The sequence below is a fragment of the Pogona vitticeps genome, chromosome 6 (assembly GCF_051106095.1).
Source record: "Pogona vitticeps strain Pit_001003342236 chromosome 6, PviZW2.1, whole genome shotgun sequence".
NCBI classification, from domain to species: Eukaryota; Metazoa; Chordata; class Lepidosauria; order Squamata; family Agamidae; genus Pogona; species Pogona vitticeps.
The window spans coordinates 69,834,699-69,861,460 of NC_135788.1; the positions used below are offsets into that span (position 1 = coordinate 69,834,699).

The 26,762-nt window shown below is 39.0% G+C and overlaps 1 protein-coding gene across 13 annotated transcripts in view; it reads right to left on the minus strand.

Annotated features, from left to right (window-relative positions):
• Positions 1-26,762, minus strand: part of GOLGA4 (golgin A4) — a 104,522-nt gene that overhangs the window by 56,357 nt on the left and 21,403 nt on the right. For all 13 annotated transcript variants that reach the window (XR_013537394.1, XR_013537395.1, XR_013537396.1 and 10 more), the window contains 10 exons: positions 21,735-21,797; positions 20,986-21,300; positions 18,975-19,022; positions 16,939-16,995; positions 12,459-12,557; positions 11,143-11,281; positions 10,618-10,805; positions 9,957-10,040; positions 9,415-9,562; positions 199-377 (listed from right to left, as the gene is read on the minus strand). Coding sequence is in view for 5 of the 13 variants with exons in the window: in XM_020803412.3 (XP_020659071.3) it covers positions 199-377; positions 9,415-9,562; positions 9,957-10,040; positions 10,618-10,805; positions 11,143-11,281; positions 12,459-12,557; positions 16,939-16,995; positions 18,975-19,022; positions 20,986-21,300; positions 21,735-21,797 (1,320 nt within the window). In the remaining 8 variants the exon portion in view is untranslated. The remainder of the gene's footprint in view (positions 1-198; positions 378-9,414; positions 9,563-9,956; positions 10,041-10,617; positions 10,806-11,142; positions 11,282-12,458; positions 12,558-16,938; positions 16,996-18,974; positions 19,023-20,985; positions 21,301-21,734; positions 21,798-26,762) is intronic.

Below are 26,762 nucleotides of genomic sequence, written 5' to 3' on the forward strand. Positions count from 1 at the left end.
AGCAAGCAGATAGATTCTTGTGTAATTAACCAAGATGCTGGTTAAGCAATATAAAGGCTGACATCTAACTGAATTAACATAATTCTTTCCATCATGACACTACTCAAGCACATAAACATACACATCAAAGCTGAGTTTTGCTTGCATTAACATGATATATTGTAACATCATATTAAGTTATTATTATGGAGCGCTTACCTTCATAATATTAACCACCTCTTGCTTCACCCTTGTTAATTCCTGCTGAAGGTTTACACGCTCTTCCTCACTGGCTTTTTCTACAGCCATTATCTTTTCATCCATTTCTGCTTGCAGTTTCTTGCGTGCTTCTTCAGTCTTCTGGGCTGTGCTGAGAGCCTTCTCAAGCTCTTCAAATGCTGTGGAAAAGCAAAGCAAACAGAAAATGCCATATGTATGTATCAAATATGGCTAAAGTTCAAGGCAGAAACAAATTCTCTGATATGTATGCCATGTTCTCACTAAAATAACCACCTAAAAGCAAATCAAGACATCAACCTGGAAACACTGGCATTTATTTCCATGTTGAAAATACAATTCAAAAATCAATGAACTAAGTTACTCTTCTCCTTCAATGTCAACATTCAAAATCTCAGCTAAACTACCTAAACTAAATATGAATACTGTATTGGAAAGAACAATGACCAGCAATTAAATTCAATCTAATACAGTACTTGGTTAGCAATAGCAATTCTCAAGAGTCAGTAAGTGAAGAATGTCTGGAATGCCAGAATTCTTATATAACAGCAGCTTCATTCCATAAGAAATTGAATGGAAGTAAACGCTGCCAAATGACTATAATGTTTTTTAAATTTTTACTAGAACTCTAAATTAATATCTGTAATTTTTATTTTTACAAAAAGATCAAAACAATGCTGCTTCAATGTGTATTTGGCCTGAACGTGCATAATTACGGTAGCAACCTGAGGACAGTGAGCTGTCAGTTTGTTAGCCTTTGGGGTTTTTTATGCTATTTTAATGAATTTTTAAAACAGAACTGTTAACTAATTTAAAGAGATAAACGAAATATAAATTATTTCAATGAATTACAAGTGTAAATCATCAATGTGAAAAGAATCTTGGAGATGCTATGGATCACAAGCTGCTATGGATCAGGAGACTGATAACCAAGCCATATGAGGAACAACTGGAGGAACTGCGTATGTTCAGCTTTAAGAAAAGAAGGCTAAAGAGATTTGATAGCATTCTTCAAATACTTGAAAGTCTGTCATACAGAAGAAGGGCAGGATCTCTTTTAAATCATTCCAGAATGCATGACATGCAATAATGGCCTGAGATGCCCGCCAGGTTTCAGCTGAATTATCAAGAATAATTTCCTGTTATATTTGTTTGTTCAGTCGTTTAGTCGTGTCCGACTCTTCGTGACCCCATGGACCAGAGCATGCCAGGCCCTCCTATCTTCCACCGCCTCCCGGAGTTGTGTCAAATTCATGTTGGTTGCTTCGATGACACTGTCCAACCATCTCATCCTCGGTCGTCCCCTTCTCCTCTTGCCTTCACACTTTCCCAACATCAAAGTCTTTTCCAAGGAGTCTTCTCTTCTCATGAGATGGCCAAAGTACTGGAGCCTCAGCTTCAGGATCTGTTCTTCCAATGAGGACTCGGAGTTGATTTCCTTTAGAATTGATAGGTTTGTTCTCTTTGCAGTCCAGGGAACTCTCAAGAGTCTCCTCCAGCACCACAATTCAAAGGCATCAATTATTCGGCGGTCAGCTTTCTTTATGGTCCAGCTCTCACTTCCATACAACACTACAGGAAAAACCATAGCTTTGACTATTCGGACTTTTGTTGGCAAGGTGATGTCTCTGCTTTTTAAGATGCTGTCAAGGTTTGTCATCGCTTTCCTCCCAAGAAGCAGGCGTCTTTTAATTTCGGGGCTGCTGTCTCCATCTGCAATGATCATGGAGCCCAAGAAAGTAAAATCTGTCACTGCCTCCATATCTTCCCCTTCTATTTCCCAGGAGGTGATGGGACCAGTGGCCATGATCTTAGTTTTTTTGATGTTGAGTTTCAGACCGTTTTTTGCACTCTCATCTTTCACCCTCATTACAAGGTTCTTTAGTTCCTCCTCACTTTCCGCCATCAGAGTGGTATCATCTGCATATCGGAGGTTGTTGATATTTCTTCCTGCAATCTTAATTCCAGCTTGGGATTCCTCCAGTCCAGCCTTCCGCATGATGTATTCTGCATATAAGTTAAATAAGCAGGGTGACAATATACAGCCTTGTCGTACTCCTTTCCCAATTTTGAACCAATCCGTTGTTCCATATCCAGTTCTAACTGTTGCTTCCTGTCCCACATATAGGTTTCTCAGGAGATGGATAAGGTGGTCAGGCACACCCATTTCTTTTAGGACTTGCCATAGTTTGCTGTGGTCCACACAGTCAAAGGCTTTTGCATAGTCAATGAAGCAGAAGTAGATGTTTTTCTGGAACTCTCTGGCTTTCTCCATAATCCAGCGCATGTTGGCAATTTGGTCTCGAGTTCCTCTGCCCCTTCGGAATCCCGCTTGTACTTCTGGGAGTTCTCGGTCCACATACTGCTGAAGCCTACCTTGTATGATTTTGAGCATAACCTTGCTGGCGTGTGAGATGAGTGCAATTGTCCGGTAGTTGGAGCAATCCTGTTATAGCATTATGATAATCAATCCAAATACTGTGGAAGGTGATGAGCATTCTAATTCTGGAGGCATTCAAGAGAAAATTAGACAACCATCTGTCAGACATTTTAGTTTGGATTCCTGAACTGAGCAGGGGATTGGACTTGATGGCCCTATGGGGGCCCCTTCCAACTCCATTGTTGTTTTTCCTAATTAGAGATGGGGGTATTCGTATTTGTATACGAACAGACTCGCATAGGTGGAGATAACGAGGATCCGCCTCCCTGGGGCTGGACTGTCCACTCACCCTTCTGCTGCTGCTGTGGGCATCATGCTCCCTTCTTATCACTCTGGAGCGCCCTGTCTGCAAGCCACTCTTCAACCTGGCAGAGAGGCTCATCGTCCCACCTCCTGCCAGGAAGGGCTAGCTCCAGAATGATAGGAAGGGAGTGCAGAGCCCATGGTAGCAGCGGAAGGATGAGACCCTCGATATCTCCACCTGTATGTGGGTATTCGTATACGAATATGAACACCCCCATGTCTATTCATAATCTTGAAATAATGTATCGATACTAAAATTAAAAATATCGGGGGGGGGGAATTATCAAGGACCAAACATATCTTTCCATTATTGGCAGAGTAAATCATCATGCAGTGACTCTTCTGTTTCACTTCCACAGAAAAAAACTGTGCTTTTTGAAAAGGATATTACTGCATGAGAGGACGTTTAAACAGTCTTTAACACATATACAGTAACATTAAATCCTTCTACAATGAAGATCTTCTATGTAGGCAATTCAATTAAAAAATGATGCAGTAGATGAGAAATGGGCAATTTTGACGGGTACGGAGGGAATGTTTTTGCCCTAAGCCCCAGTGTGGATTGCATCAAGCCTCCAAATGGCTATTTGTGACCCCTGAAAAAAATGAAAACAGGAAATACTGAAAGGGAATGGGAGGGGAGAGCTTACGAGACATCCAGAAGCAGAAATAGGGCTTTTTTGACCCATACAATTTTCCCCTGCATTTTTAAAATGGAGATCTTTCAGACTGTCACAAAATATATGTTTTGTCCTCTGTTGTACACACCCAGTGTGGCCCCAGGCCAGATTGTGTGGTATAAAAGCATAATTAATTAATTAATTAATTAATTAATTAATTAATTAATTAATTAATTAATTAATTAATTAATTAATTAATTAATTAATTAATTAATTAATTAATGTCCTGTTTGGTCCCATATGGTCACCTTTTCTGTATCTGCAGTAGACTCTCCTTTTGAGGGATCTATTGAAAAAATTTAGACCTGAGATATGGTCCTAAATGTGTGCCTTCTAGTGCAATTCAATACCTGTTCACTCAGAAATCAGGTGTACGTACAGGAGATAATACTCCCATTGATAAACTAGCAGAAAGCAGTGCTATAGAAAAAAAAATATTTCCAGAAGTTCCAACATGGTGTATTTAAAATATAGCCCTGCCAACATCAACACAAAATCAAGTACCTGTCCCCTTTTAACTGTACCATAATGATACACTCAGTTGCTATTATGACACAGTATAATAATAATAATAATAATAATAATAATAATAATAATAATAATAATAATAATAATAATAATAATAATAATAATAATAATAATAATAATAATAATAATAATAATAATAACAACAATAATAACAACAATAATAACAACAACAATAATAACAACAACAATAACAATAATAGTAATAATAATAATCATCATCATCATCTTATAACAGCAGAGCTGGCAATCACCCTATGGATCATCAAATCCAGCCGCTGTAAAGGAGGCACAGTGGGGAATTGTACTTCCAACCTTTGGCTCCACAGCCAGATACCTAAACTGCTCAGCTATATTTTGCCTTTTCCTAGGCAGCATAATGTTCTCATGTTTTCAGAATGTTGTTAAGAGTGCAAAATTTTATGGGGACAGAAGGACAACTCAGCATAAGCATGCTGTATGGTGGCAACCCTGTGGAATGAGTACTTTTGCCCTGAAGCCCTGAACAAGGAGAAAAGTTCACACTACTATAGATTGGAGTCCATAAGTCAAAGACTAGCATCCAAATAGTTAAATTTAGAATTCTGCAGTTCTTTTTCTTTCTTTTTTTCTTAAGGCATTTGGAGATATAAAATAGGCAAAAAAATTACACAACTGGAAAAATCAGAAACATTTCCAACATATACTATGATTACACAAATGGAGTAACCCAACTACATGCAGTTGCATTACAATATTTACAAGCTCACAACACCAGGAAGAAAGCTAAGCATGCAGAAAGAAAAATAGTTGCAGAAAAGCAGCATGAAAAACACGAAGCAGCACTTCACAGAAACACATTCTGGTCTCAAAAAGTCAAATTTTATGCATCTCAGGCAGTCTAACATATAAGCAAAACACAACACTTCTATCCAAGATAGCTAATTCTAATGCAAGGGATGTGTGCCAGCAAGAAAATAATTTATTAAAAACAATACTGGAAACATGTGTTTTCCCCCCTTCCCCCCACTAGCATAGACGTGTCCAAGTATCAGATGCTTTAAAACAGGTCCAGTTTCCAGTGCAAGGCAGAATGGGGACTCTGCAGTTTTCACTGCAGTGAAGAGTAGAGAACTACTGTAGTGGGGCTATCTGTAAAAAAGTACTGTACAGTTATGCTGACCTGATAGTACTCCAGTCTTCACCATCCTCGGACAAACAGGAATGTGTCTTAAGTAAGGGACTAAGGCAAATGCCTTCCTAAAGTAAAATGTTTGCCAGCAGCACATTAAGCATTAAAGCTTGTTCAACAGCGCACTAATTCAGACAGGAGACAGAGACTCACATAGCTGCTCCAGAATACACTGATTCCAAATGGCACTCTAGACCTCGCCAACAGAATGCAGCATTGCTTTAGTTTTAAAAAAAGTCATTGACTGCCCCCATCTGTAGTCTGAAGTGGTACAGGTTAGAACAAAAGCTTACCACTTTATCTGCTACTCAGGAAAATTAGGACTGTCGTATTTAAGAGTGTGTGATCAGGAAGACAGTATAGCTGGATTTCACTGAAACTTTTAAATTTTACATATATTGTCCATATCTTATTCTGAAGTTTCACATAGATGGTGCTGTATATGATGTAATCAAATACATAAGGATAGTATCTTTTACTGATCCAACTCTTTTTTATAGCAAGTCATCAAGCTTTCAAACACAAGTTGAGCGCACAGGTTCTCCATCAGGTATAGGTGACTTAAACGAAAATATAGTATGATACTGTGGTTTTATATATGAAAACTCTTGTTTTATCGCCATGTGACAACAAAACAAAATTGGTTTAGGGAAAATCAGCTGACTTTTGCCTGTTGATGACATAGGTCTAGGCCAGCGATGGCGAACCTATGGCATGCATGCCACAGCTGGCACGCGGAGCCCTTTCTGCTGGCACGCAACCCATAGGTCGCCAGATCGCTATTCCCCCTGCGCAGCCAGACCTCAGGAGGATCCGAAACAACCGGGATTTCCCCTTCCGCCACCACATCCGGGTCCAGGTCTTCCACCACTGCTGTTTTTTGTTTTGTTTTTTCCCCATTTTGGGCACGTGAGCCCAAAGAGGTTCACCACCACTGCTCTAGGCTCATCCAAGTACAGAAAAAATGTATCATATTTCTCATTCTTTCTGACATTAGGGCACTATGAAGTTGCAGAACTCTGCCATATGAACTTACACGACAAGGAGAAAGTCAGATACATAGGCCATATACACCATTTGTATAGGCCACATATCAGTATTTTGCACATAAGGGCCACAGGATGTGGTGTTTGCATGTTTTTCTAAGTGTATGTGTAAGATCATGATAGCTTATTCTCTATCTGCACCAGATTGGTAATAAAGAGAGATGTATCTAATTTGCAATCCTTTTTAAACATACTTCACTAAAAAAAGAGACTTGAAACACCAACTATAAGCCAAATGCATATCTTTGTTCTGACCTGATGAAATACCCATGTGTGGTTCACAAGCTTGTGAAAAATATTTCTTTTAAAAAAAACAACTAGAGTTGGCACAATAAAAGCCATCTCTACCTCTTTCTTTTTTAGTATCTCATGCCACATTAATTGTTCCCTTCAACAATAGCATCATCTAGTGGTAAAAGCTGAGGAAACCATCATGGAGCCAAATAATGCAGATTCAGAGACACTCATTTAGTCTGTTTCAACAAATATGAAAAAAGTGAATGTGAAACTGTGACAAAGCAGAGCACCAAGCCAAAATAACGTCCTATGTTAAAGCAGTCTAAACTTGCTTTTAATTTATATAGATATCTGAATGCAAAGTTTCCCATCTGTAAACTTTAGAGTTTTTATGTGGTTTGGAAAAATGTAGACTTCTCGTATTAAAAGGGAAAATGTAGACTTCTCATATTTAAAAAAACTACAGTATTTCAAAATCACTGTTTTTATAGTTAAAGCATTGCTCAGCCCTCACAATGTTTTGTAACAAAAAATATTTAATATTGGAGTAATGTGAAAGATTTACTGATGATAAATGAATGTGCAACAATTTTAATTATAAAACAAAGAGTCAAATATTCAAAGAGACTGAACTGAGATGAAGGCACTTATTTCTGATATTGCCTGAGAAGCACAGAATTTACTTTCTAAAGCTTGCTGCAAGCAGCAATTGAATGAAGTAAGTAAAAGATCCCTTACCCCAATCCTGTTCATACAAGGCTTGGGAAAGGCACCATGATTCACTTATTGGCATGTGTGGATGCACAAAAATAAGATGCTTAGTGAGATTTTAATATTACAAAATGAAGAGTTGTAGTAGTAATTTTATATATAAACTGCTGCAGTTATATTCTATATATGTTCATAATTTATGTTCATAATTTTTAGCAGACTTGTTAGAAGCACTTGTGCATTATATAAAATATAAATATCTCAATGCTAAATACAAGCTCACTAAAATGTAAGTCAGCAATTTATAAATATAAACCTAAGAGTTGGCTTGAAACTTAGCCTTCCACAACAGGAAGGGCTCCTTCTGTTCCCAAAAGACTTTGGATCCAATGGCTAGTAAACAGCAGCAATGATTTTCATTCTTCCATTGTAGACTTTTAGAGGCTGCATAAGAAAAGGGGAATTAGCAAATGTAGCATCACCTGAGCAGACCTCCAGGCATGAGTTGCTCCCAGTAATGGAAAAAAAAAAATCTGGATCCAAGCTAATGCAGAGTAGATACAATGACAAAAAATCCTGTTTGTGGCACAAACCAGATGATGTCACAATCTGGCACCAGTAATATTTACTTAAAACTAATTAAAAGCTTTCTATCTCGTCCCTTCAGGTTCTGAGGATCCCTATGATACCATTTTGCCCTAGGGAAGCTTTTTGGAGGTGGGGGAGCCCTTAACTGTCAAAAATTGCTGCTGGACTGCTGAAGGCAAGATTTAGACAGCTGGTGGTGACTCCGCTGAGGTTTTTCATTATTAAAGCTCCTTTCCCATTCCAAGGCTCCCATAGGCTTTCCCAGGGCAAAATGGTACCCTAGGGAGCCTTAGAACCTCAATAGGGGTGTGATAAGAGGTTATTGATTAATTTTAAGTATTACTTGCACCAGATAATGATATCATCCAGTTTGCATCATTCAACTATGCAAACTGAATTCTGGGCAATTTATCATTAGAATGAAATAGGGGAGGTCACTTTTTGAAAGAATTGCCTACCATTTCACATCAACATTTCCTTTAATAGGCTAATTTTGGTATTCTATTTTGTTTATCCTCCAGAGTCTCCACAATAGCATTTTCCTCTTTTCCACTGGAATATCAGAAGTAGTCAAACTCTAGCTTTCAGAAGAGTGAGTAGGCTCCTACAATGAGTCCAAACCAATTGGAGGGACAATAGCATCTCCTACACATCACAGTTTGCTTATCTGAAAACATACATAATCTTTTCCCTCAAACATTTTCTCCACCAGTTAATACGTTTTCTGATTAAAACCTGCAGTTTTTTGTAAACTGGAGACTGTAGCCACTGTTAGCAAACCAGACATGTTAGAAAACTTGGGTTGTATTAGCTTGAGTCCATTATATCACCTGAATTAATTATGTGAAGAGAAGGGGGAGAAAGAAAACAGCTTTGGTGTTGGGAGGCGAGAATGCATTTTTCTGAAGCTGACTTCCAATGGACAGTGTCAGTGGACAGATCCCATACCAACAGTCAACCTCTCTATCATGTGTGTTATTGGATGTAATCTTCCATACAGATTGCACTGGTTACAACCATGAAGTGCCTTTTTCTTACAACACATGACTTTTTTCTTAAGCTTTTTATGTGATAGACATCCCTATTGATTTTAGAAATTGTCACAGGTTCAGAGAACTTTCAGTTTTGAAGCAGGTAAGAAACTCAGACAGCATGTTTTCATCTGCAGTGCATTAATCAAAACACATTAGTTTACTTCTGCACAGCCCTCTAGCCACTACTGATTACATGATTAAAAGAAAATGTTGATCATCACAATGTTAATTTTAGTAAAGTAGATAGCTGTACATTTTTGCCTGTCATTCTATTACAGTTCTTTTTACTGTTACATGAACAACTGCAGAAGAGAGAAGGTTTGCAGGTTTTTAGTGAGCACCACAATGATGTTATGGAAATAAAGCTAATGGAATTGTTATAATGGCTGCTGACAAAATGGCAAACAAAAGATGCCAAAGAGTTCCTTATTCAAATAACAAGTGAATCATCAAACTTTCTTACCAGCTTTTTCAGACTTTTCTTTCTGTTCTTTTAATTCTTCACTTTGCATAGCAAGTTGCTTGATATGGGCACGCAACTGGACAATTTCTTCTTCCTTCATTTCCAGTGTTTCATGCATTTGCCGTTTTGTTTCTGCTATTACCATGCCCTATAAAAGAGGTGATCACAAGCAACAGAAACCCACTGAATGAATACATAAATGTAAGAATGCTCAGCTCAAAACCAAAATACAGTCACTATTCTGAACTAAGATCAAAACCTCTTTGTTTTATTAGAATAAGGAGTGGACATACTATGCAAGAATTAGATGAATACACCATTCACAACCAAATACAGGGGAAAGAGGATCTGGAGGTTACTGCCGACACTCTGAAATATGTTTGTGTTTTATGGAGCAACTAAACAGCAGGAAAAAGCAAATGGATCCTCTAAAGTTGTACCTAGGTCAGGTTTCCCCAAATGAGCTTGCTTTAGCTGACCACACAGGTGTCATACGGGAGTGAGAAGCAAACTGGAAATTTAAAATGTATCATACTGCTTACTTTATCTTGTTCTAACTGTTCTATCAAGTTCTTGGCATCACGTAGCTGAGTAATCAGTTTGGTCTTTTCAGCCATATGAAGATCCTAAGAAAAAAGACAAAATGAACTTAGAAAAATGTGACTCTCCTGAAGTAACTCTTTTTCACTCTCCCACCTGATCAAGCTCCCCACAGGAGACCGAGGTGCACATAAAACTGTGGGGAAACTTCTCTCTTAGGATGATTCCCAATCTTTGGTTGTCAAAGTGAATTATCATAGATTGTCATAGATTTGGAGAGCTGAACTCCAAAACATCTGGAGGACCAAAGATTAAAAACCACTGTTCTAGGATATGCATTTGGCTATTCTGAATGCTAATTTTAGAGGAAACTATAGTCCATTCCTCTTGAAATTAATCTCAAGATGAAGAACAGAACTTGCATGTCAACCACTATGCTTACAATAAAAACCAAATACATACTCAAATCTATGTTAATATTGTTAGTATAAATAAACTAGATGTTTCTGTGTGGGACATAAATTTCTGTAAAATGCTTAGATGTCTAGAGGTAAAACTGACTCTTAAAAACTCACTTTTTTAGACTTCTAGAAAAAAACATCAAATCTACATGTCTGTAAATATAACAGCTGGCACCTTTTGATAGCTATCAATTTAACATACCTTCATTTTCTCTAATTCCTGAAGCCTCTCATCTAGTTGTTCTTGTAGTGCCTCTTTTTCATTAGCTAGCTGTGCTGAGCGCTCTTTATGAGAACGAATAGTTTCTTTACATCGATGGAGTAAGTTCTCTTGCCGTTTTACTCGCTGAGTAAGAGTTTCTAGTGTTCTAGCAGATTCCACATCACCACCTACAAAAAAAGAAATTACAGGCTCATACAATTGGCAATCTAAATGCAGCCACCTGAAAGGAAACTTACAAGCTTGCATACATGTGTTAATTACAAGAACAGATTTCTCTATGACCATTTAATATTTAGACCATTAAATATCCCTCAGTGGTATTATCAAGAGGAAAGTTCAAGCCAGAAAAACAGATATTTCTCTCTCTCTCTCTCTCTCTCTCTCTCTCTCTCTGTGTGTGTGTGTGTGTGTGTGTGTGTGTGTAAAAAAAATTCTTAGGTAGAAACTGAATTAGCCCATTTCTTAATAATTTATCTTTTAAAACAATACTTGGTATCAACCTACCAGGACTCCCTGGCTGTAACACATTCTCTGCATTTATATCTTTTGTTGGACTTTGAACTTGTGGTTGCGTTTGTACATTTGGATCAGGTAATTCAATACTTATTTGGCCATTCTGTAATCGTTGTTTCAGTAGTGACACCTGCATAAATAGAACAATATCTATTAATGCCACCTTGGGTGCCCTTATCGAGAGAAAGGCGGACTATAAATAAAACAAACAAATAAATATTTAAATAATGCAACATTTCCCCCTTTGCCAACCTCCCAAAAACTGAAAGAAAATACTAGACACAGATGCTCATTAATCATGATTCTCATTAATTACATTAATTCAAACATCTGAGGCAATACATCTCTCAGTACCACCTACTGAAGAATATAAACAGAAGGTGCTATTGTTACTGTGTCCTGCTTATAGCCTTTCATAGGCTTTGTGTTGGTGGCTGTAGGAAAGAAGATTGGAACAGATAGACCTACAGTCTGATTCAGCAGCTCTTAACGGTCTTTCACCTACCTTGATTTCTAACTATGAACAATCTGTATAATCTGTATTTCTTTTCATAGTTGTAAAAGAAACTAAAATTAAAAACATAGCTCATTGCCTGGTCTGAGGCTCGTAAGCATTGTGTAGCTCACCAGTGATCTTCACTACTAAGCATACAGAAGGTACATAGAGTCTGGCTTGTTGCTGCTGCTTGTACATCACATTACTTTTACTACTTAAAAATTTGATGCCAGAAGTGTGCTAGTTTAAGGATACAGCCTGCCCATGAGCTGGGATGAAACCTGAAGAAAATATACTTCAAGGGGCATTTCATTGAAAACCATGGGTCACATACTCTCGTCAATGCTTGTGATGAAGGGCATCATGTAGGAGAATGTGTACTTGGGCATCCTTCTGACCTTAATCCAGTATGCTAGCTAAGAACCTCCCCAGTTTTCAGATGGTATTTCACAGTAGACTGATACAAAGCACAAAGATCTATTCTCACTGAAGCAACAAATGAGTAAAATAGAATATAAACCACACTATGCTTAGGCAAGACCATGTATATATTAAAGGCCTTTGGTATACATGCTGACATATTAAGCGTTATGACAAATTACGGCAACTGCTGCCACCCCTTAGTGAACGAAATAGCTGGGCAATTAATTTATAACAAAATACTGAGAGTTGGTAATACACAATCTCTTTGTATAGTTTATACCATACATATGAAAAGAGAAACAACTCTTGCTTTCCCAAAGGAGACTGTTAGGTCTTTTTTCCCCTCATTCTTTCTTGAAAAGCACTTTTCTTAATGAAACATAAATACCTGAGTCTGCAGAACACTTATGAGCTGGTCTTTTTCTTCTAATGAAGCATCAAATTCTTCCTGAAGATGTTTTTTGGCCTGCTGATCCATCTGGAGTTCCTAAGATATCACACAATGTTTTGCAAGCATTTGTATCAAAAAATATTAAACAGTATAATCTGCTTGAAATGCTTGCTAGAAAAAAATACAAAACAAATGAAAGGCAATATTCCTTGGATACAATCAATGTTTTGTCTAATTTTCACCCCACTGCAAGGGAGCCTCACCCGTCTGCACATGATGGGCAGGGTTTCATCCAAAACCCAGAAATACACCGGCATCAACACTGGCTGCCACTGTATTGTGCCAATGGAGCTCTGCACACATGCACCTTAGAGAGAACATTGGGTACAATATAAGCTAGCCAACTGACTCTTCTGTGGACACTGAGCAAATGTAAATATAATTGGTTTCTACATACCAACCTACTTCTCCCTCTAGGACTATCATTGTCACCACTATGCACACCCTCCTCCTCATGCCTTCTCCAGGTCTCTTCTCTTTATGCACAGCACAGTTACAGAGCTACTCTTTTCATGTTCCTCCCTTTCCAAGTGTGGTTCTGACTCTATTTTGGGAAAGATCCAATTACAGATAACATGCTTTTCATTCTAACAAAGAAGAGATCTTGTATTTTATTATGCAAGAAGTATATATCTGTTCCAAATCTTTTCCAAAAACTCTATTAACATCTCCCCAAAAGAAGAAAACAGGAAAGGCTATCAATCCAGCATTAGTAAGACTGGACAGCTCACAATACAATAGAACTCAAAAAGAGAAAGAAGGGGCTCCTGTTTATTTTTTTTTTTTAATTTAAAATATTTTTACCCTGCCTTTCTCCTTAAAAGGACCTTGGGCAGCTTACAACATTAAAAGGACATTATTTAAAAACTAAAAACAGTAAATATACAAATATTAAAAAGAATTAAACAAGTATCATATTAAAACAATAAATAAAATGAATGTTAAAAACACACTAAATAGCAACAGAGCACAACAATCCACTCTGGAAAAAATCCTTTCAGATAGCCAGTCACTAAGGAAAAACCTGCCTGAAGAGAAAGGTCTTTGCCTGCTTGTGGAATGACAACAAAGAGAGGGTCAGTCTGGCTTCCCATGAGAGGTCATTCCAGAGCCTGGGAGTGGCAACAGAGAAGGCCCTCTCTTATGTCCCCACCAAGCATGCTTGTGAGGGTGGTGGGACTGAGAGAAAGGCCTTCCTTGATGATCTTAATGTCCAGGCAGGCTCATAAAGGGAGATGTGGTCTTTTGGATGGCTTGAACCCAAGTCATCTAGCATTTTATAGATTAAACCCAGCATTCTGAATTGTGGCCAGAAAAAGATTGGCAGTCAGTGAAGCTGCTATAACAAGGGAGTTATATGTTCCCTGTAACCAGTCCCAGTTAACAATCTGACGGCGGCATTTTGGACCCTCTGAAATTCTTGAACATTTTCCAAAGGAAGCCCCACATAGAGCATGTTACAGCAATCCAGCCGAGATGTAACTAAGGCATGTGTCACCATAGCCAAATCAGACCTCTCAAGAAACAGGAGCAGCTGGTGGACTAATGTAAACTGTTCTTGAATGTGAAATTATTTGAAATTAATGAAATATTAGTTCAGATTATTTTAAAAAAAGGTGGTGCACTATGGGGCTAGGGGCTAGTATTCTCTACTACATGGAAAGGATTATAGAAAGCAAATTGGCTGGAATCCTGCTGATGTTACCCTGTTTCCCCAAAAATAAGACCTAACCTAAAAATAAGCCCTAGTATGATTTTTCAGAATGCTTGTAATAAAAGCCCTACCCCCCAAATAAGATCCAGTTAAGTGAAACCCCCACCTCCACCATTGTGCAGCAACCAGAAGAAAATGACATGACTGTAAAATAAAACATCTGATGAAAATAAGCCCTGATGCATTTTTGAAGCAAAAAGACCCTGTCTTATTTTCGAGGAAACACAGTAGGTTTGTGTAACTTGTTGCAGCTAATTGAGGTATTCAGCTATATCCTGGGGTTCACAAACAAGCATGTGACTAAGCATGAAACTGAGTTCTGCCTTGGCACTTTATCAGTCAATTGGCCATGGCAAGTTACCATATTTTACCGTGTATACGACCCTCCAATGTATAAAACAATGCCCTAGTTTTGACCCTTGATGGAGGCAGAGGAACAGTTAATGGGCAACTGCTCCTCCACCTCCATCTCCTGCTGCTGCTGTCTCTGCTGCCCGCCCGACTACCTCCTCCAGTGCGACTGCCGACTGCCGGGGCTCACCTCCAGCTCTCAGCGCTGCCTTGTCCCCTACCCTAAGGAGATTGTGGGAGGAGGTGATCTGGCAGTGGCAGCAGGAAGAGACGCCCAAGCGCGCACGCGAATGCTTGTTTGCCTCCGCCTCCACCTGCCTCCACCACCGGAGGGGACAAGGCGGGCAACATGAGCTGCAGGTGAGCCCCGACAGTCAGCAGTCGCACTGGAGGAGATAATCGGGCGGGTGGGGAAGGCAGCAGCAAGAGGCACCTGAGCACATGTGAATGCTCCTTCGCCTCCGCCTCCTGCTGCTGCTGCCTCGGGACCACCAGCCGTGAGCTGTGGAAGAGGCAACTGGGCAGCAGCAGCGGCAGCAAGAGGTGCCCAAGCGCGTGCACAACTGCTTCCTTCCATGTATAAAATGACGCTCAATTTTCCCTCTAATTATTTTAGGAAAAAGTGTTGTTTTATACACGGAAAAATACGGTATATAAACCTTATGCAAACACTAACAGGAGTCTAGTTATTGTATTTTCTGTTCTGAATTAAGCTTCAACCTTGTTCTTAACTCTTCCCAACCTAACTAAAATGAACCCACACTTGGTTGGCAAACAGTTTCTCAACACCTTGCCTAAAAATCTGTTTATATACAACAGAACAGAATGCAGAATCCAGTGACATCACCTGCAGCAGTTTGCATATAAAATATGTCACTCCAATTGCAAGTGGGGAAAGTTACGTTTTAAAAATCAACCAGATAGCTAGGAACATGCATTAATACTAACATTGTAGTACAGTATTCTTTTTTCCTGTAGCACAGGAGGACATCCTCAACAGATGGGTTGTCCCTCCTACTCGCTTCCATAGGCAGAACTGACCAGCCAATCAGGTGGCAGTAGGTATATTAGTGATGAGGAAGACATATTTTAGATTCTCTTCTGTAATGACTGGAAAATGAACACCTTCACCACCCTATCTCCTTTACAGTTCTCTATGTCTTAAAAGTCATTCCAGAGAACTGAGGAGGGAGGTACTTACAGAACACTCTGAAATGTGTCTTTCAAGGCATAGCTGCCTGAAAATCTCTCTTCCCAATTTCAGGCAATTGTCTTTTCTTAACACCATCTGGTAAGTGACACTTCAAATTATTCTGAAAGTGCCCCCATCGCTACAGAGGCTTTGGGAGATACCGAAGGCAACAGGAGCCAAGAACAGTTCCACATAATATCACTGTCATAATAACCTGAAACATATTGGGGCAGCATGGGAAGAAAGGAACTAAAAAGATCTATGAACTAACTTTCAAATATACAACACTGGATGTAATCTTTTACATTGAGACCTTCTCTTTAAAGACACTAAGCAGATTATTTGCATTTCAAAAAAATATTAACTGTAGTCAAGAGCATTGTACTGCCATTTTTTATTTAATGATCAGAATATTTTGGGCGGAAAATACATGTAAGGGCAATCATACAAGTGGTTCCCTCTCAGCAGGCACTCATTTGTATGATTGGTTGTGTGACTGGTTTCATGCCAGATATCACAACTAGCACACAATCAGTCAAATGTAGACAGTTTGCCAAACAGGCTAACTCTTTGCATGATTACCCTTCCCCTTCACATTTGTTCAATATTCTGGCTATACATTATTTACCTTATGATAATGAAGAGTATGTTTAAACTACACTCTCAAACTAACCTTACTCCATACTGTGTACCCAATTTGTATTATGCACATTTTCCTGATTTTGGGTTCAGTTTTCCACATTATATTGTCTGATAAAATGAATTCCTTTAAAAGAAGCTCTTCCTTTGGACTTGTCTTTGAAAAGTACACTGAATGTGTTTCTTCTACACTTTTCAAGACATTGTAACAGAAAATATGATACATTTCAGTCAGCTGTATTACTAAGCAAATAAGGTATTTACCTTTTGTAAAACTGTGGGACAATGCAAGGAAGATAGTTTCTAGTGTTAAATACAGATGCAATGTCTCAATTAACAAAATGAACCAGGGGAACAACTGCTGATCCAGAATATGTAAGTGAATAAATAATTTCAGAGAACCCATAGGAATATTTTTTTACCTTACTAGAAACTGTCATTAAAATAATAGTACACACATACAGACTATATAAACTCAAATTCTGGTGAACATTATACATAAAACTGGAGTTAGGTATTACCTCTCGCAGTTCACCAATTCTCCGAAGTGCTTTATCTTGACTCTGATTCAGTATTCCCTGAAACAAAATGATGATGATAACATTCTAAACATTAATAACATGACTATAAAAACCAAGTCATTATCAAGCTAAAGATCAAGAAGTCTTTCTTCAGAAAAATTTAAAACCTTAAACTTCAAATCAGGTCGCACAGCGGTCCCCAACCCCCGGTCCGCGGCCCATGCCAGTCCATGGCGTGGACCAGACCGGGCCGAGAGAGACCTCCTGCCGCCCCTCCGCGCGGACTCACCCCCATGTTGCCTGTTTGTGCCTGCATGCACGCTCTGGCATGCCCTCACGAGCGTGGCACTGCCGTTTGTGCATGAGCACGGGCACTCGCGGGTGCGCAAGGGCACTTGTGGGCCCGCATGAGCGCACGCTACCATTTGCGCATGCACACGGGCACTTGTGCACATGCGCAAATGGCGGTGCGAGCTTGTGCGGGCCCACGCGCGCCCGTGCACATACACAAATGGCGGTATGGCACCCTGCAGGCGCACTTGTTTGCGCATGCACACAACCGTGGGGATGCCCCACCTTCCCCAGCCGGTCCGCAGACTGGAAAAGGTTGGGGAATGCTGAGGTAGCAGGTACCTGTAAGGCTTAAACTACAAAGAACTTGAGGAAGCGTATTTCTCTGTTGCACCAGCAATTTTCTCCATAATAGGTCTTACTTCAACTGAATGTAAGATAATCACTTGCTACAAACAAATTTGCTTCAAATAGCACATACAGTATATTTTCATTTCTGATTTTTCCATTCTTTCAGCTATGCCTATCAGCATAGCTTGGTCTGTGATCAGGAGATTTTCCAACTGTTCTGCCAAATGGAAGACTGTTCTGCATTCTGTGGAGTGGAGGACACCTGGTGTTCAGGTATCTTTGGTAGAGCCTGTCTGCAGGTGTGTCTAAGGAAAGGCTTGCTTAAGCCAATGATATACATTTGTGGATCACATCCTAATCACAAAATGTTTTACTCTACCCAGGGTTCAAATAAACATTAAGAGTGTATTGTGTACATTTTCTCTAAGGATTTTAAGACTATGAAAAATATTTAGGTAATACAGTGGTGCCTTGACTTACGAACTTAATTTAACGGAGTGGTAACGTAAGTCAAAATGTTAGTAAGTTAAAGCACCATTTCCCATTGAAATGCATGGGAACGGGATTAATCTGTTCCAGCATTTCAAAAAAATATCAAAATAAAAATAAAAATAAACAGAACAAGTCCCACACTGGGACTGCAAAAAACAAAACAAAACACACACACACAAATCCAAAAACAAAACAACACAGCACAAAAACAGAACCCCCAAGTCCAAACCCACCCTCCAAAACCTGCCCAGAACACTTTTTAAAAAGGAAAAGGACCTTACCAGTCCGAAGCCTCCCGGGCTTCCACCACTGCAGCAACCTCCGCAACTGCCCGACCTCCAGCCACTGCTGCCCAGCCCAGGCTCCAGCTACCACTGCCCGGCCTGGGCTCCACCGGCCAGGAAGCGAGCAGTGCGGATAGACCCCGCACCAGGAGGCAGGAGCCCGGCCGGGAGGCCATTTGAATTTCCTGGGCTCCTGCCTCCCAGTGCAGGGTATGTCCGCACTGCTCTCTTCCCGGCTGGGCTCCGGGAAGCAGAGCGCAGCTGGGACCCATCCTGGCCGGGCAGTGGCGGCTGGAGCCTGGGTCAGGCCCGGCAGCGGCAGCTGGAGCCTGGGGTGGGAGGCAGGAGCCCAGGAATTTCAAATGGCCTCCCAGCCAGGCCCAAGCCTCCCGACGCTGGGCCACCCCCACCGCATCCCTTTCCCAAACCGTTGGTGCAAAAGAGCTACAAAGAAGCAGCCTCTTTGCCACCAATGGTTTGAATATCACACCCTTTTCCCCTGCCTTTTTTGTTCATAGGTCAAAGCAAAATTTTGCGAATGGAACTGTTTGTAAGTCAAAATGTTCATAGGTCAAGACATTTGTAAGTTAAGGCACCACAGTACCTTAAAAAAATTACCTGTAATTTCTTCTTTTCTCTTTGCACAGCTTGAAAAGCCGTAACTAGCTGGAAAGTACACAATGCAACTGTCAGTTAAATCAATACAAACTCTGCAAAACGTATCCCACTTCAATCCAGTCATAGTAGTTTGTTTCTCATCCCCTATGAAATTCTATCCTGTCATCCATCTTTGAATTCACTACATTAGATGGTACTATAATGTTTTGAATGTAATGAATGATACACACTTCAAAATGAAAATTTTGAAAAGAAGTCCAGAAATGATAGGTGTAATACAATCTCATCCTAGTTAACCAACTGAAGGTAGAATTCATAAATTATCAGTGCAATTAATATATCCATCCATTCCTTTTAACCAATCTGTTTGAACACATTTAACAATGGGTAACAAAGGCAATGGATTTATTTAATACTAGTGATATGGATAACACTAGCCAAAATCCTGTTGTTTAGCATAGTAAACCACATTAGAGTAGGCCCACTGAAAAGGAATTTGGTAAGTCAACTCCTTCCTAAGTTCTAGTGATTCAAATGGGCCTATACCTGTGACCCACTTTAGAATGATGAGTCACAGAGTAGGCTTATTTTAATTAATAGAACATACAGAGGAGCTGATTCAGTAAAGCACCTACTTAGTGTGATTTACTATGCTAAAAACAGGATTTTGGCCATTACAAAGCAAATATGAACAAGTACCTGGGAACCCAGAGGCAGATTATGTTGAGGAATTTCTACAATCCCTCATGCAACCTAATACTGTAAATAACACTAATATGACTGTTCTGTTTCTCTCATTAAACAGTTAGTGAACCCCTCCTCTTGCTTCACCTTAATTAACACATGTACTGCGCTCTGTTCTGTGTTCAGTAGTGTTGTTTCCAGGATGCATGGAGGCACACAAGCTTACTAAACATCTTTGTGCAGCAGCATGGAGCATTTCAGTCACTGCCCTTCAGCTTCAGAGGAATCAGATATATTCCTACAAAATTTTCACAGAGCAGGCAACTTCAATGGGTGCAAGGGGCAAATGTGTCCCATCAAGATGTAAATGAAGTCACTAAACCTCACAATTGACCTTGAATTTTGGTGACAAATCACACTGGAAACTTAGCATCACTCAGAATTATACAGAACCCCAATATCTCATTTTCATTTACAGCAGGACACAATCAGTGTGCACAATCTACACAATCAGTATCCATACTTTCCTCCCTAAATAATTGCAATTTGCCATCATGACTTACACAAGTGTAAATCAACAACTGAATTCTGGCCCTAGTCTACAAAGAGCAAAGTAACAGAAAATGTTGTGGTAATATAGGCTAATGCACATTTAGAATACATTTTCATGGACCTCCCAATTTTCAATGTACTATATTGTATATATATTACAAAAACCAGAGTTTTTACCAGTGGGGTCCCTTTCAGGAGCTTATCTCCCTTCACAGACTCTTGCTCAGCATGTCTGGAATTACTGGTAAATAACTAATATTACTATGGATGTTAGTTCTTGCCCTTCATGAAGACAGGAGTGGTATTTACTGGCTTCTTTTTCCTTACCATAAAATAATATTTAACTAAGGAATTTTTAAAAATTAAAGAAATTGGTAATTAGAAAAAAACCTAGAAAATGGATAGAAGTCACAAAAACAAAGCACATAATTAATTCTACAGGGACTTTTACCAGATGGGACTTAGTTATGAGTAAACATTATGAAATATTCTTGATACAAACACGGACTCTGATTATAGTGCTATATTCTGAGCACCATGAGGAATGCTGTTTTAAATTTGATTCCATACAACTGTAGAAAAACAATGCCTAGCATTTTCAAACAACCTTACATAAAGTACAAAGATTAATTTGGCAAGCAGAGTTGCTATATAAAAGCACCCCATAATCAATCATTTGTTCCACTGAAAATGATACACAAAAATGACTATTTCTTCTTCAGTGAATTCTTCTGATTCTTATAGTATTCATGACAAAATTGTAATATTTTCTTACCTCCGAATATTTTCCCCTATAGGTGCCTAAACTTCTTTCCATTCTACGTAATTGTTGCAACAGTTGCTCCTTGGAGAGGCTGTCCACATTTCCAGGCAATTCTTCTGCTTCACTTTCAATATCAGAAGGCGGATCAAGTATCGAGACAGGGGCATCAAAGTCCAGTTTATTCAGTGAATCTCTTGAAGACGTACGTACTAAAGACTCTTTTGAAGAGGAGCGAAATAGAGATTCTTTTAAAGGACTTCGAAACAATGATTCCATCGATGGTACCCGAAGTTGCAACTTCTGTGCAAAAGATGGAGCATCGCTAGTCTGTAAAGATATAATATAATAATCAAGTAGGTATGTCAGATTTTCCTCTACATTAAAATATACCAGCTCAAGAGGAAAATATTCCACAATACTACGTAGTTTATTTCTGAAAGACAATAAACCAGTAAGAAGTTCAGAAATGCAAATGTTCCATTACTGTACATATAAGGTTATATTTCTTTACAATTATCTGCACTTTGATGTGCAGAAATATGAAACAATATAATTTCTACTGACCTGAATAATGTGAGAGATATGCTAAACATTTCAAAAGATTAAAATAGACTCTCTGTGACCAAATTAGAGAGCAGCCTCAAGCCTCATACACTTATGGGACTCAAACTTCAAAACAATTTTTTGTTTTGCTCTAAGAGCAAAACATTACTTCCACAAGGTATAACCAACTGCTACAAAATGGTGCAGTTCCTACTTACCTGTGTCGAAGATGGTTCACTTTCATTGCTATTCATGCTGGATGTCACTTGTTTTGATACATTCTAGAAGATGAAAAATGAAAAATATCAACAATAGAATAAGAACACAATGGCTGAAATCCTTTTGGATAAATTTGCCCCCCATAATTCAGAGAATGGCATCATTTGGCAATGGAAACATTTAATATAATTAAATTTAAAAATTCAAAGCCTGTCCCTTCAGGTTCAGAGGCTCCCTGGGAAACCCTTTTGGCCTACAGAAGCCTCAGAACAGAGGTAGGAAGTCTTTAATATTGGAAAATTATTGCCAGGAGTCCAGTGCCAGATGAGGACAGCCAATGACAATCCAGCAGCATTTTTCCAGTATTAAAGGCTCTCCCCAAACCATCCTACAGCCTCCAACAGCTTTCCAAGGGCAAAAGAAATCCTTAGAGAGCCTCAGAGCCTGAATAGAAAGACAGATGAATTGAATATTTTCATTGCCAGACAATGGCATCATCCAAGCTCAGCGATGTAAATTTCAGCCAACAGGATTTTAGCCCATGTTCTCGTCAGTCACTTTTAATTAACCAAAACAATTCAAAGATAGCACCTCATTTCCACTTTTTAGTAAATTATTAGTACCTTTTCAATTGCTTATTAAGATGCTTTCATGCATACGCAAACAAGCTTATTAATTAAAAGACTAATTAGCTTACTGCAATGAATAAAACAAAAAGCAACTAAGTTTACATGGATTAGTACAGTAAGAAAAATAGATTTAAGTGTTTATATATTACTTTAAAAACTGAGTTTATATTCAGAACGAATGACTTATGGAGAAGCTCAATAAATTAAAAAATCACAGATCTGTTTCTCTTCTGTGACAAGAAATCAAATACAGCTACATAAAATATTCCATTCCATAGAGAAGAAAATGGAAACAAAGGACTTCGAATCGTGCCCACACTCTGTCTCTGAATTCTGATAAATTCTAATTGAGAATAAAGATCAGTTGTTTGCGTTTAAACAATTATGCTGGCTTTGTAGGTACCATTAAAAAGTATAATTTTTGCCAATGTCCTATGTTCAGATTTCTTCATCAATGTCACCCCTGTCAAATAGGTCAGATATAAAGCAGTTTATTTACCATAATGAAGAAACATCAAAAAAACCACACAATGGTGTAGTAGTTCTTACATGTATACCGAGTTCTTTTTGAACATAATATTCAAGATTCAAACACCTATTATATTTTACGTCCACTCAGGCACATCTTGAAGATTTTTCTGGAGGTTTTTTTTCCCCAAATAGTTTTTCTCCTTTGTCATCTTTGATACTGTAAATATCTTCCTACTTTAGTAACTAATTTGAGAGATCACGTAGTGTGCTTACTGCTGGGTACATAGCTCAGTGGTTCAGTTATCTGGCTTTGGAGCTAGAGCAGACCTGGGCAAAGTATGGCCTGAGGGCCACATACGGCCCGCGAGCCGCTCCTGTCCAGCCCGTGGACAGTTTTGAACATCAAAACCATTTACAGCTTTTTGTCTAAAGTTGATCAGTTGCTTATCTTTAACATACTGCAAAAAACCTCTTTAGTATTTGTGAAGATTAACAAGTTTAAAATAAAAACAATCATAACATCACTGTTTCATTTTATTTTTAAGTAAAGTTGGTTCGGCCCCCAAACACAGTTCAGATTTTTCATGTTGCCCCCCTATAGAAATTAATTGCCCACCCTTGAGCTAGAGGTTAGTAGTTCCCCATTGTGCCTCCTTGAGAAGGGCTGGATTCATAGGGTCTCTTCCAGCTCTGCAGTTTTAAGATTATTATATTATGCCACCCAAACACCTTCTTGAATATATGGAATTAGTAAAGCCATGATCCAGCTATCCTGAATACAGCAGCTTAGAAAATGAACATAAGGCATTCACTGGGAGAATGGCAGAAACCTGTGGAATGAGAAGTGGTGGATGTCTCTTTTGCGCTGTGGCTCTGCAGACTACCTAATGGTTTTCAGGTAGTTGAGGAGGGCTGGAAAGTTTTGCCAGAAAAACATTAGATTTAGCCTGTTATATTAATCTCCAGTGAAATTAAAGTAACTGAACTTCCTATCAGATAGTACCTATACTAAATAAATGATTTGGAAACCAATAGACTACACAGAACTTATTACAACATTTACTCAATCCTCATCCTAACATTTGTTTAAAGCAATGATAGAGGAACATAACCACAGAGCACTAATTCAGTATCCTGCCAAAAGACAAGCTAAACTTGTCTTTGGGAAGTAAGGGGCTTTTCAGTCAAAAACTCATCCAATCCCTCAATTCCATCATTTACATGGAAACAGTATTTTTTTGTCACTCTACTTCGATGACTGCAAGAACTTCCCCCTGTTTGATAAGAACAACTTCAAGGGAATACCCAACTGGCCCTGTTTCTACCACAGAGATCAAACAGTTATTAGGTAGATTGAAATTGGGAAGGCTCCTGGCCCCAACCTGTTGCCCCCAGATCTATTCAAAGCAAATGTAGGTTGGTGGATACCAATTTTGGCTAAGCTCTTCACAACTGTGGATAGGTCTGGGATGATACCCAAGACCTGGAACCAGTCCATAATTTTATCTAAATACAAAATGGGCGACAGGAAACTACCGGACAATTACAGACCAATTAGTCTGCTGTCAGTAGTGGGCAAGGTCTATGCTAATCACTTATTGAATCAGCTCACTGCCTGGATAAATGACAATAACATATTAGGCCCTGAGTGAGCAAGCTTTCAGGCAGACAAGTCCACTATGGACCACTGCTTGGCACTAACCCATCTTATAGCCAAGCAGGCGGCACACACTAAGACTGCATGCTGCCTTCCTAGATCTGAAAGCCGCATTTGACTCGGTGGACCGAGAACTCCTTTGGATAAAGCTACAGGACACTGGCCTAGACAGGAGACTGCTTTTATTGAACCAGAGATTGTATTCAACTATCCTGCCACGGAATGTTTCTGAAGAAATCTCCATTGAGGAGTCAAGAAGGGCTGTGTCCTTGCCCCTACTCTATTTAACCTGTATATCAATGATCTTGCTCCTCTTCTCTCAGAAGTGAACAGCCATTGTCCTAGATTGGGACACCTGGCAGTCCCTATTCTTCTATATGCGGACGATATGGTACTCCTGTCATGTACTAAGATAGGTCTAAGATGGTTAATTGCAAAATCCATCATTTATTTTTTTCTGTAACAAAATGGCCCTTAATTACAACAAATTCAAAATAGTTGTATTCAATAAGGTTTGGAAACCTTAACCTTGGATATTTCCAACAAACGTCTTGTTCTGCCCTCATGGGATGTAATCAACAACTTCCCAGGTTTGCCAAGACTTGCTGCTGATGTCTAGCTGTCCTTTCAAATGAATTATGTTCGTTTTGCTATGTTTCATCAGTATTTATGCCACTCGTCCTCCTTGTTTCCTTTCTAACTGGGCATACACTTCTCATCTAGGCAAGGACTGTTGCCTATTGTGTTATATGTTTCGTTTCAGAGGCCAATAAAGGTTCTTGACAAGATAAACTGCAACTCACTGAAATATAATAAGTTTGTTTGCACAGCACAGGCAGTGCGGGGCTTTAGCAAAAAGGAAGGGGAGGCATCGCTCCCTTCCTTTTTGCTAAACTCCATGCCTTTTCAAAAGGAAAGGAAAAGTGGCAATCACTTTGACAGCCGCTTTCCTTGCCTTTTGCCAAGGCACGGGGCTTAGCAAAAAGGGAGCCCTTTGATCCCTGCCTTTTGCTAATTTGGGATTAGAAAAGGGGGGTTGTCTTATACTTTGGGTTGTCTTATAAAGTGAAAAATATGGTATATGTGACATACTTCCATTTTAAAGACAGATTAAACTATCTACTGCAGTAACATGAGCTAAACAGTGTAAAGAAAATCATCTCACACTTAACATCAAAAAAACTAAAGAACTCATAACTGATTTTAGGAGGAAGAGAAATGTACCTTTACCACTGTACATAAACGGTGAGGAAGTGGAGAGAGTTGGTAGTTTTAAATTTCTGGGTACTTACATCTCAGAGGACCTCTCATGGACTATAAATGCCAACATGCTAATGAAGAAGGCACAGAAGAGGCTGTATTTCCTGAGAATGCTCGGCAAGTTAAATTTATCTCAGCATTTACTTCTGTCATACTGTCATAGCACCATTGAGAGTGTCCTAACCTACGGCATTCTGGCATGGTTTGGGAGTAGCTCTGTAGCTGACAAAAAAGCTCTACAGAGAACCATTAAAATTGCCCAGAATATCATCGGGCTCCAGCTACCAACCCTGGATGACATCTTCACATCCTGCTGTCTGAGGAAGTCACACAGCATCCTGAGAGGACTCTTCCCATCCTGCTTATAAGTTTTTTGAACTGTTACCGTCTGGCAGAAGATATAGAACAATTAAGACTCGGATCACACGTTTTCTCAATAGTTTTTATCCCAGAGCTATAATTGCAATTAATAATGAGCTTAAAGACCACCAGTAGTGAATAATTAGTTGGACTGTGTTACTTGGCCTGTGGTGTAGATGTTTGTATTTTTAGTGGGGGACTTTTAGTGGGTGGGGAGTGTTTGGGGAATTTTATGTGTGTGCATGTGTCTGGTCTCTGGGTGTCTGTGAATTTCGTTGTATGGGTATACTGTGTATATACTTACAATGACAATAAATTATTATTATTATTATTATTATTATTATTATTATTATTATTATTATTATTATTATTATTATTATTATTATTATTATTATCATTATTATTATTATAAGAAAAAGCAACATGTGGGAAACATACCTTCTTTTCTACCATATTTATTTAGGACCAATAGTATGCAAACGTTACACACACTGTACATCCAATGCCAGAATATTGCTTTTGTCAATGCAATCTAGAGTTTAATTACCAGCGGATCACATGGTTAGCTGGTCTGAGCCACTACACATAACTTTGGCTTCATCTGCTTATTCTAACTTAATGGGGCACCAACTGAACATAGTGATTAGGAT